Raw genomic sequence first — 12,027 nt, 5'->3', positions numbered from 1 at the left:
TCTTTGTTTTAATTCTAAAAAATACTTTCGTCACCAATTTCTTTTAAGAAATGTTGCCATCCTGAGCTCTGATTTCATGCTTTTGACGATGAGAAATGTTACCAGCAACAAAAGAAAACACCAAGAGTGAAACGCTGCTTCACTGAATTTATTGCAATGCCTATTCGGTGCTGGTATAAAAAGCTTCAGCCAGTAAAAGTGCATCAGAGTCTAATGCACTGGTGTAATGTGCCTGAATTTGGGGGGTTAGCAGATCACCCGGCCTAAATATCCCCCAGTTAAAGCTTTCATGTTAAATACCTTAATCATTGTTACTGATTACAGACCAATGATAGCACAATATACCACAATTATAAAGGGAGTCACCCTTCCGGAAGGCAGAGACCATCGCCTCTTTTCCTGAGGGAGGGGTACGTGTTGCTAAGGAGTTAATTTAACCTGGCTGAAGTCTTGCGAACGGGGAAAAAAATTGATGGCAAACTGGAGCCAGTTTGGCACAATCTCAGCGCACGGTGGCAGGATGGCAGGTCTGCTGTAGCCCAGGTGAAGAATTCGGTGCGGAAGGATGACCACGTGCGCTTGCCGCAGGGCTTTGCTGTGTGTCGGACGGTACAGGACATGGTGGTCGCTGCTGTAAGGGCTGTCTGGGGGCGTTCCGGCAGCGGGCTGGTCCCCACCAGGCCCAAGGTGAGCTTGGCTGTGCAGAGCCCTCCTTTCTCAGCAGCTCTGTTTCTGTTTGAGGTGAGTGCGAGAACTGCAAACAGACATCCGCAGTTTCCCTCTGACAGACGCTGCCTTGCAGTGTTCTGGACGGGTGACAGGTGCGGGGAGACAACAAAACGTGGTTTCCTTGCATCAGTATTTTCGGAGTGGCCTTTATAAATACGAGAGGAGAAACTTGCTTTTGATGTCAGCTGGCAGCGCAGGCAGGGAGCGGTGGCGCGCTGGCAGGACTAGGGCCATGCAGACGTTGGTTACTGGCCTCTGCAGGGCCTTGTGGGGAGATGTTTTCGCTGCCTACTCTTGTCCACATCCTCCTAAAGGCCAGACACTGGGAGAAGATGGAAGGTTGGGGTCCAACAGCAGCATTGTGAAGGAAAACCCAATCTCAACCCTGCGTAATGGTATTTGTTTTATTGGAGGTGCAAGTTAAGAATCAGCATGTATCTATCCCAAAAAAAGAGAAAAAAATCAGTAGACAAGTATTTCTTAGTGACAGATTAATCCTTTTCTCAAGATTTTTATCCAAATATACCAACTTTGTTTACAAAGTATGTTACTCTAAGTAACGGTTAGTGACAATCAAATTGTGTATGTTTATCTGTGTATATATGTAGTAGCAAAGTTTTTAGGTACAACCCTAGAACATGAGTCTTGCAGTTTAAGAAATACAAGAATTAATAATTCTGCAACAAACCAGCCTACTGAAAGCATTCAGATTCACTGTTCAACTTGTACAGAAGAATGATCACAACTCCAGGTCTATTAACACAAGGATTTTCTCATTTAATACATAAAGCTGACATCTCTTTTCTAAAAATTTGCTCCCCCTTCGTGTAAAATCCCAGCAGCTGATCCAGATTCCACTCCAGATCCGTCTTCGACCTTCTGATTCTCTGAAGCACAGAAGTATTTCACTTTCAGAGGGTGACCAGGAAGCCAAGTGAGGCGCATGTGACATGAAATAATTTCCTGGAGAACAGATTTAAAAATACACATCTTTTATGAACTTTATACCGTTCCTCTGTTGATAAAAGGAGTTGTTGTACATGTTTTCTTACCTGTGTTGGAATTTCATGGAGTAGGACAGTGTAGTCAAATTCAATAAAATCATCTTTCCTTATCTGAGCATGTATAAAAAAGAAGAAAAAAGGATCAAGAACATAAGGTATGTTGTTGAAGTTCAGAATCTACTCTGATTTACCTATCTGTATTTAGCTTGCTTAGGGGACGAGATGGCTAGGGCTCGAGGTGGCTGTGGTTGTTGGCTGCAGCGAGACAGGTTTTGTATGTGGAGAGAGAGGGAACTGGGAGTGTTTCCTGCATAAAAGCTTTGAAGGTGCCAACTGCAGCGTGGCTCTGCAGGCTGACTGTTCTCTGACATGAAACGGGGCTGACTCGGGTGCTCGTTAATTGAGTTTAACTCTCAAATAAATTTGAGAATCTTACTTGACTAATCTCTCCAGAGAAATCTCATTTGAAGTAAGTAGGGAGTAAAAACCGAACACTGTCTGTTGATGGCAGATGACTGAGGGAAACAAAGCTTTGGGAAGGCGCAGGCTGCAGGCGTGAGGCGTGCTCCTCTGCCAGGGGCTGGACTGGTGCTGCCCGTGGGCTTGGCTGGGAGAGCAGGGTCCTAGGGGCGGCTTAGCCCCTAGTAGGGCTGAGGAACGGCAGGGCCACCTGTTCAGTCTCCTGATCAAACCTGCAGAAGCCAACAGATCTACCCCTGCAAACAAGGAAACCCAGATTTTGTCCAAATGAGTAAAATTATTCCACTGAAACCCAGACAAAATACTTGTCCGAAGGTGGAGACGCTTGTCTGGAGAAGGCACTGGGATTTTGGGAGAATCACAGCCGTGACAGAGCAGGAGCTGTTGGTGAGTGTTTTATTCTCTGCTGCTTGGTAGACGCTGTTAGCTTCTGTAAGGCAGACGTGTAATTTCCACTTTACTTACCCACTGCTTCGCAGACTTGACTTGTGCCATGAAGTAACCCGTGTTCTCGGTTGACTTTTCCCACATGATGTAACTGCTGCCAACAACAGCCAGAGCCCACACTGGCTCCAGCGCAGGTTCAATATTGCCATAGCTGTCTGCAAGGCAGAAAGAGAGCAGTATAAAAGTTATTAGTTCTGGCTGTTCGGCAGAAAAAGGATAAACCACAGAGCTTTTTTGCCTGGCATAGTACTGTTCCTGGGAAGCGACTTATCCCTCCAGTATGTTAAAATCTTGAACAGGGAGGAGAATGATGCTAAACCTGCGGTCACAGTAGAAGTATGAAAGCATGAGAGAACTGCAGTTACCAAGAGACACTAGTCACCGGGTCCCCACAAGGAGGGGAGAAGCCCGATATCCTTGGTAACAGCAATCCTTACCTAGCTGGGAGGAAAAGAGAGGGACTGGGGTGCTCTGTTTCCAGGGTGGAAAAGCTCTGTTAGTCATCCCCTGTGAATTTCCACCTGCAGCTGGGGAAGGTGTGTGGGCTGAGGCAGTTGTTATTACTTGAGGACATTTAGCATTTACTTGAATATAAAATTGCATAGGCTTGCTTTCAAATGCAAAATGCCTTCACAATGTTGTGTCGATAACCACTGTTGCTAAATGAAGCAGGTTTTTTTTCTCCCCCAAAATAGTTTTGAATCGGTGGAATTGTTTTGATAGTGAGCTCTATAGTTTTAGGGTGCTACTGTAAACACGTGTCTCATTTTTGAAATGCACGTGTCCTTAAAAGTGCCTAGGCTCTTTAAGATAAAATGGAATAGTCGATTATTTGGAGCAATATACCTGGAATATTATTTCCAATTATTGGTTTGGTTTGGTGCCTAAGTTTTTGGTAAAGTCTGTTGTCCTCTTCTTGGATTTGATTCTGGTCTTTGGTACGTGTGCACTTGATGTTGACAACAGGCAGGGACTTTGTCTTCAGATACAACACCGTAGCAAGACAGCTCCCAGTATTTTCCTGTCAAGGTAGAATTTAAAACTGTTATCCTTAACCAAGATTTTATTTGCTAGCAACGCATTCTTAAAAAAGCTTTTGGTGTTAACATGTGAATTGTATGTATGGATCACGTATATGCCTTCATGAGACACTTTGTATGAAGCTGTACAGGGGTCAAGAAAGTCTTTAGAAGGATGTAATTTTTTTCTAGAAAAGTAAATAGGTTAAAACTATAAGGCTAAAGTGATTTAGCAGAAGATCTTAAACTGTAGCAGAAATGCACTAAGTCATCTTGGAAATACGTTTGAGTATCCTCAAGAAACAACACTAATTGATAACAAGGACTTTCACTGTATGATATTTCAGCCTTGAAACAAAAATAATCTCATGCTTTATATTAAACTCTGAAAATAACTTGAATTTCATAAAACGTGTGTAATGGAAAAGCAGATGTTTACAGTAACATTGCTAATGACAATTGTCTGACAGAATGAATGCAGAGGGGGGAGTTAGAATTAAAAAGAACACACAACTGTCAACTCTTTCGTCTCATTCTGGTGTGCAGACACAGCAGGAGCTACAACTGGCTAATGAGGGCCGTGCTGCCACACTGAGATTGCCAAGTTCCATTCAGGTGCTCGGTTGCCTGATGTGACTTGTGACAAGATGATCTTGTCAGGCACCGAGCGAAGCGGGTAACCACAGTGCTCTGACCGCTCGAACCCCAGCAGAGGAGCTATTAGATGGGGTACTCGGGTGACCCTAAGAGCAAACCATACCCCATTCTGGACAGGCAGGGAGAAGAAGCATATGAAAGATCTATTTACGACAGTGCGTAAATATATCCTGCTTTGGAGATGTTGAAGTTCCTGTAACACACGCTGTCAGAAAAAATGTAGAGGACCATAAACTCACCCCACTTTTGTAGTCTTCAGTAGTGAACTGCAGGTAATACTTGTGACCTGAGTCTGGGATGCTCTGGAAGAGAGAAGGATTCAGCCATCAGTGTAACTATAGCTCACGGACTGTGACTTGCTGAGGAGCTGCCGTGGGCGCTGGGGAGGGAAACAGGATGCCACGGCTGCCTCATGGCCTTGTGGCATCAGGAAATTGGTGGGATGAGATGTGCTGAGATGGTGCCAGCAGCACACACAAAGGGTCTTAACAACAGTAAATAACCCTTATGTTAAGGGATGTTTTAGATCATTTCCTCACAGAGATAGCCAAGAAGAAAAATGCTGCTCACAGTCCTTCACAGGACAGATTGATACTGAGTAACTTTAAAAATAATAAAATTACACATCAGCGTTCAGCTTCTGAGGTATTTTTTGCACAAGCTATCAGAGTGCCCTTGAATGTTTAAATGAATCAAGTCTTGCTGACTGATTCACAGCTGAACAGGAATTACACAGGCTAATTTAAGCTTGGGGATGCTAACCTTTCTAGGTTTTTTTCTGTTGTGACTGGAAAGAGACTGATTTCGCTACACAGCGTGTCAGAGCAGGGTTGTGGTCTGTCTGCTCTCGTTTTGTCCTGAAAATACCAGTCATTAAGTTGCCCAATCAACTATCTGAGATTCGACTAGTTAAAGAAAAATAAAAGAATACTCCTTGCTGATGGGAAGCAGCCAGTAGTGCCTCTTGTAGCACAAAACATCAGAAAAGCCTTAGAAATGTACACCTTTGAAATATGTCATTTTCTTGGACTTGAGGGGGGTGTGTGTGGGGGGGGTGTTGCTTTGTTTAGTTTTTGGTTTTTTCCCCCTGCTGCTGACAGAAAGGGTTTGGTTAACCAATAGGATTTTTGGCATGGGATATCACAGACTGTCCTGGCCCCATAGTGAAAAGGAAACTAGCTTTTAATGTCGGCCATGAAAAATATTAATTATTCTGGAACAGGATCAATGTGTTATTCAATAGTGTAAGCGCAGAGCCTAATAAAAAGTATTTGCGTTATCTGCTCTTTACTTCATGAAGTAAGTAAAGAAGTCAGTCTTTCATTTCCTACCAACTGTTATATTCGTTTTTGAAATTTCTGTATTTTTGAGTGGGGAGTCCAAGTAACAAATAGTGTGGGAAACTTTATTCAACTAATTCCTTGTAAAATGACACTACGTGTCGTCAAACTGTTTGATACATTTCCAAGCCTCTCCTTTGATTAAGTCAGCCAGAAATAAATGAAAGAAAATAAGTCTTTTTATATGCTATACTGTGATTTATTAGACAAGCTTTCTGATACGCAAGCCAGGTCACTTCTGTGTCTGGAAGTTTATTCCTTTTGCATATATTACCTGGTTTGAGAAAAGGTATTCTCCTTTGCCTTAAACCTCCTCTTGCTTCGGTTTGCTACTGGTGTAGGGTATATTGTTACACAGGCTTTCCTTTGCACGGCCTGTGTGAGATAATACCTAGAAAATGCATTTTACTGGAGAGTGCAAGCTGCCTTCTAAAGTGTACGTTTACATCAAATTACCGTATTCCAGCACAGCACCGATTTATTAAGTCTTATTTGCTTTTTAAATGCAATACTTTTAAGATAAACAGAAGGAGAATTCTGGCTGTTCGCATGATTTTAAAGATTAGAACCCAAAGCAAATGTGTGTGTTTTATTTATCTAAACTTGGGCCTTTGTGTTCCCATCATACGTGCTTCCAGGAAGCCATTAATAGCATAATGTCAGCAAAGAAGTTTAATTCCCAGGGCAAGGGTATCAGCCCAGCACCTGGTTTTAGTACATACACGGAGTTACACACTGCAGGTAAGAGGACAAATTGGTTTTAGTCATTTGCTCTACTTTTATAAAATCCCTTCTTGAAGCTTTACGATGAGACAAGTCTGGAGCTGGACCCAGATCAGACCATGAAGGGAACAGAGGATACAGAGGGAGGATAAATTCAAACTTTTGTAATCTTTTTTCTCCACCTCCTTATTCTCCCCTTTTCCTGCCCCCGGTTTGTGTATTGGCTAAAATGTTGTCCTCAAAATGACAGAGAACGTGACATGAGGAGATGCTCTTAGCGTAGAAAAATATTAAAAAGTAGCTTTCTGAAACGCAGATTTACAAAAGGATAACTAATTTATGGCGCTGAAGGAAGGGTCTAATCTCTCACAATAGTCACAGCAGTTAAGTCTAAGTTTCTAATTATTGCAAAGCTACCCAAGAGATGTTATTGCTATTGTTTCTAACATGCTTTGTTTGATCAAGTAGGGGTATGTTTTAAGCACAGTGATCTAAGCTTATTCCTTTTCTTGTTATTAGTACTGCAGATGAGAGAACCTGAAACAGAACCCGAAGCAGGAGAAACTTAGCTCCGATTTAACTGATGATAGCGGATGCTGTTTCCTGCTGAAACTTCTCCTCAAGGGGCACAGTACAGCAGCCTGACTGGACACTCCCAGTTACAACCCAGGGTCTTAAACTCTCTAGTAGAAATTCTTTTATAGTTTAGCTGGATCTTTTCTGTCCAGCATATTCAGTCATTTAAAATATGTTCAACTATTCTTCCAAAATTATTTGTTCTTGCATTGGTGTCACCTGTTCTCTCTGTTAAAGAAAAAAAATCATTTTTATAGCTGTGGTAATTTTGAGAATAGTAATCAGATTTTGACACAACCTTTTAGCAGTATCATTGCATTTGCTTATTGAGCACTAACGAAGAAAAAAGCAATCAGAACTTTTTATAAACTAATTATCAGTCTCTGATTCTTCTCAGTGGAAGGCTAGAAAGCTTTGGGACTAGTGACCTGATAAATACTCTCTTTAAAAAAAATACATAATTCTGTGCTGACATGACTTTTGAAGTAGTAGATATTCTCTCTTCATTCACAACAACTCCACCACAGCAGAACTGCTCACCTACTTTCAAGTGGAGCTATGCAGCTAAAATACATATTCAATCTGGGTATTCATACCTGAGGGCTGCTTTCATCTTGCCAGGGAGAAGGTACATTTGGCATGAAATAATTTTAACTTTTACAAAAGTATTCCTTGTTTCAAAGAAAAACACCACTTTTATTTCCGCTATTATTTTCCGCTATCAGTCTAAAGTGCATCAGTGTAAACCATCACATAGAGTTAAATCGGAGCTCGGGAATATTTGACATGGCACAATGATGACTGGCTGAAAGCAGCCAGAGATAAAAGTGTCCAAAAGAGAAGAAAACAAGTGAGTAATTCATTTTTCCACTGAATATCTGGGTCACAGGATTGTTTTATTTCCGGGCTCAAAATTAATGTAACTTTCACGACAGATTTTTAGTACTATAAAGGCCAAACCAGCAATTTAAGAGCAGTTTCATTCCAGGTCCCAAAGGAGGTGGTTTTGCAATCGGTTTACAGGACTCTAACTCCCTGCTGGGGTGGAAAGGGATGATCACCTCTCTCATTGCTGCAGATTTCCTTCTCTTCTCGTGTGTTTCCCCACCAGCATTTCTCCCCTGGTACCAGCTTTTGGTCGCCAGATCAGACTGCTGACCTGATCACTAAGCATGGAGAAGCTGGCACTGCGGAGAGGGGAGGGAGAGGTGTCCTTTGGGGGCTTGCCTTCTGCCATTCCCACCTCGCCGCCCTGCCACTGTCCAGCTCAGGTGGCTGGTGGCTTCTGGATGTGCTGGAGAGGTCTCATCCACAGACAGCCAGGTGAGCTCTCGGGCTGCCCAGACCAGAGGGAAAAGCCAGCAGAGATGGCTATTTTCTTGACCTCTCTGTGTCTAGATTTCCCCAGACAATTTACCTACCCTGCCCCTGATTCTACCTTTCCCATCCTAACATGGGGTCCTGACTGTTGGAAATAAGTAGAAATCTTCTAATTGACCTCTAATATTAGGACCATAGTTCTGGTGTTACACTGTTTTGTGCCAAGGTGAGCTTGTGAAGAGAAATACCCATCTGTAAAATTTTATTTTGTAGTCCAATTTAAGCAAATGTTACAGTTTAGCCAAGAGATTACCTAGCTTTACCTTCACACTTCACCTACCCACTGCTCAGTTATGATTTCCAGGACAGCTTGGTATGGGAGACTGCTACATCAGCGTTTTGGAAGTTTCTCTCTTGAATTCTAGGATCTCAATTGGCACACACTAAAGCTTCTCTTATCAAAAATGTATCTCAAAGTGCAGCTGTCAACTATTCCATGAGATGCACACTGTTGTTTCCTAGAAGATATTCACTTAAGGAAAAAAAACACGTGAATGAGAAGGGACAACAAAAAGAAAACTGCAGCCAATGGCAAGGCAGGCATTAATATGATTGGCATATCTCTGCTATTTGTTGCTAGGAGAGAAAAGCACTGAAGTCCCAGTTTACCTGAACTTGAAAATTCTTTTGCATCTAACAGAGTTACCGTGCTGGTGGCTGTCTCCAGTCCTGTTTCTAATTACTGCAGTTTCACTGGCTAGTGGGCTAATAATGTTAGCTTTAAAATACAGTGGTTATGATTAAATTCCACGATAAAATTGTCCTATTTTTACTAGATTCACTAAATTACTAACCAACAGGAAACTAGCTTTCTTTAAAAAATAATTAAAAAAAAAAAGCAAAACACCCCCAATCCCCCAACATTTCTGTATTTTGCATTCACATAATATAGCACATTCCTTCTGGGATGTTTTTGGTTTTTTTTTTTTTTGCAGTGGAGGACAGGAAAGGAGAAAGTGACCATGTCTAGTGCATTTCTCCTCTTGTTTTCAGTGTGTGCAGAGGAAAAGGGGAAATAAACTGCAGAAAGTGGTTCCAGGGAGTTCCTACAGCATCTAGTACTGGGAGGAAGTAATGAGGCATTTCACTTCTCTGTAATGAACCAATTTTTTTCTTTCGTATATTAAAAGGCAGGTTGCTGACAGTGGAAAAAAATTCCTTTCCCTCCCTACAGCCAAAACTACCTTGCAAAATACTCAGTTACACTGGGGTTGGAAGGAGGATTTGCACCAACCCCTTACTTCTGATATGTCTCTTTACTAGACAAGTGCAGTGCTTCCAGCAGCACACACTGCTGCCAGAGGCCATGTTGTGGCCCTTAGAAGACGCACAAGCTTTTGTGTATGTAAATATAGACGTAAGCACACCACCCAGTAAAGTGCCCAGTAACTATAGAAGGAGAACTTGTATGTTTTGAAAGAAGTATCAAATAGCATAGTAATTTCTGTCATAGGTGTCTGCAGCAATTTCATAGGAGGACTGAAATGCCACACTAGCATGTCCATGTTCAGCACCTATTAAACAACATGGTTAATTGACGGTTTTGGCAATGATGATGAAAACAAAGAGCTACCTAAGGGTATGGTCTCAGATAAATCTATAGCAGAACATCATGTTCCCCACATTCCCAGACAGGCAGCACAACTAACACTATCTTCGGGCCTTGCATTACACAAAGTAATATGCAGATCCTGAATTGTTATGCAGTAGGTTGTGCCTTGTCACATTTAATTGGAAATTATTCTGGTGGTCTGTTAAATACTGTGTGCAACTCAAACAGGCTTCAGATTGGTTTGGAACCACTGGCAACTGGGATATATGTGAAAGATTGAGGCTCAAGTTCAGTGTTGTAAGGACTGCAATAGTACATCCTAAATGTTTTAGGCTGGCTTGGAACTTCTTTCTTGAAAGTGAAGACTTGACACTAAACCATCTTATTCTCAATTTTAGGAGTGAAGGCCCGAATTGAACATGCTGTGCAGATGCTGAAGGACAAGTCTTGTAAGATCTCCTTCTCAGATGCCAGAACCATGAAAAGGATCCCATGGAATCCAGTGCTGGATTTGGCGCTTCGGACAGGGAATCCAAAACAACCAGCCCTCACTTCAGGGAGCTGCCCTGCACTAACCTAGCAGGAAAGGCTAGGATGAGAGAGCTGCTTTTAAGTCCCATCCACTGGGATAGCTTAGATCCTCCTCAGCTCTCCAGGATAGTAGTGCTTTCTTTCCAGGATCTACAGCCCTGGGGAAGCATTCCCCAGAAATGTTTACCTGTTCTCTTTCAGAAACTTAAGTTGTAAAAAAAAAAACCACCCCAAAACACAAAACCACAACTGCAACACCCCCCAAAACAAACCAAAACCCAAACCCATAGGGAGGAAAAAAGTGCTGCATGGGACTGGGACAGTGCTTGCAGGCAGCAGCCCTGCCTGTCGGGGTGCGGGGTGATGGACCTGCCCTGAGCACTGCCTCGAGCATCCCTGGCAAGCTCTCTGTGAGGTGCAAGCCTGCCTGCCTAGATAGCTGCTCCTATCTGGGGCTCCCACTCCTTTCTGTCACCTTAGTTTGACATGTGTTTTAGAAGATAAAGAAAGGCATGTTTTCTGATGGGAACTGCACTGCCTTTCGTTGAAGCTCTCAGGCTCCAGAGACTCCAGAAAGCCAAGTCCTCTCCGTCCCTATTCACACAAAGCAGATGGTCACTCCAGAAGTGATTTTGCTGGAAATGTTTCCTTATGAAACTGGTTTTCCATCATATGCCTGGCACATGTGTCAGTTTCTTCCGTCCCTCATCTGTGCCGTGCTGCTTTTGGTTGCAGGACAGCGCACCAACATGCATGGCGCAGGACTTGGGGGACATTTAAACCACGGCTTTTAGAGGTGGGTCCCCACTCCCCTCTGAGGGGACCCGGGTGCCTGGCGCCCGCTGAGGGAAGGGGCAGGGGAGCAGCACCCCGCCGAGGGGACCCCGAGCCGCCTGAGGGAAGGGGCGGCCGGACACCAAGCCCCCTGAGGGGAGCCAGGGACCCGCTGAGGGAAGTGGCAGCGGGACAGCAGCCCCCTGAGGGAAGAGGGAAGGCGCCCGGTGCCCAGCGCGGGGCCGCACTAACCTCAGGGCGGCTTAACTCACCGTCCCACTGATTTATTATAATAATTATTGCTAATTGTCCTTTTCCCAGGGTGACTTTAAAGACCCCACCTGGGGAGCCACCCCCTCCCACGGAGCTGCAGCCGCCCCGTTTCCCCTCCGGCTCCCCCTTACCTTCAGCGTGGCCTTGCGGACCTGCCCCAGCGCCTGCAGCGCGCCGGGGGACGCCTCCCGGGAGTTGAGGTAGTGCAGCGCCAGCCGCGCCGTGCCCGCGGCCAGCCGGCTGCTGGGGTTCAGCTCCCGCTCGGCGCCGGGCGCCGCGGCCGCCGGCAGCAGCAGGGCGCCGAGGGGGAGGAGGAGGAGGAGGTTGAGGAAGGCGGCGGGCGGCGCGGCGCTGAGCCCCTGCATGGTGCTGAGAAGCGGTGAGTGACCGCACTGAGGCGGGCTCCGCTGAGGGCCGGTACTAATAGCAGGGGGGGCCCGGCCCGCTACCTCCCGCCCTCCCTCCGCCTGCTGTCAGTGCCGGGAAGCGCTCGGGGAAACTCCGGGCGTGTCGGCTGCTCCCCTTCCCCATCCCTCCCACCT

The 12,027-nt window shown here is 44.6% G+C and overlaps 1 protein-coding gene across 1 annotated transcript; it reads right to left on the bottom strand.

Moving 5' to 3' along the window:
• Positions 1 to 127: 127 nt before the first annotated feature.
• Positions 128 to 11,924, bottom strand: LOC102048198 (ovocalyxin-32-like). The gene is made up of 6 exons (XM_014280659.3): positions 11,617 to 11,924; positions 4,576 to 4,638; positions 3,507 to 3,681; positions 2,679 to 2,815; positions 1,782 to 1,844; positions 128 to 1,692 (listed from the first exon to the last, which is right to left on the bottom strand). Exons 1-6 carry the CDS (start codon positions 11,848 to 11,850, stop codon positions 1,534 to 1,536), a joined length of 831 nt encoding a protein of 276 aa, XP_014136134.2. The 5' UTR covers positions 11,851 to 11,924; the 3' UTR covers positions 128 to 1,533.
• Positions 11,925 to 12,027: the final 103 nt, after the last annotated feature.

The sequence above is a fragment of the Falco cherrug genome, chromosome 11 (genome assembly GCF_023634085.1).
Source record: "Falco cherrug isolate bFalChe1 chromosome 11, bFalChe1.pri, whole genome shotgun sequence".
Taxonomy (NCBI): Eukaryota; Metazoa; Chordata; class Aves; order Falconiformes; family Falconidae; genus Falco; species Falco cherrug.
The sequence above is the reverse complement of the archived record's forward strand: the minus strand, read 5'-3'. Positions and strand labels throughout refer to the sequence as shown.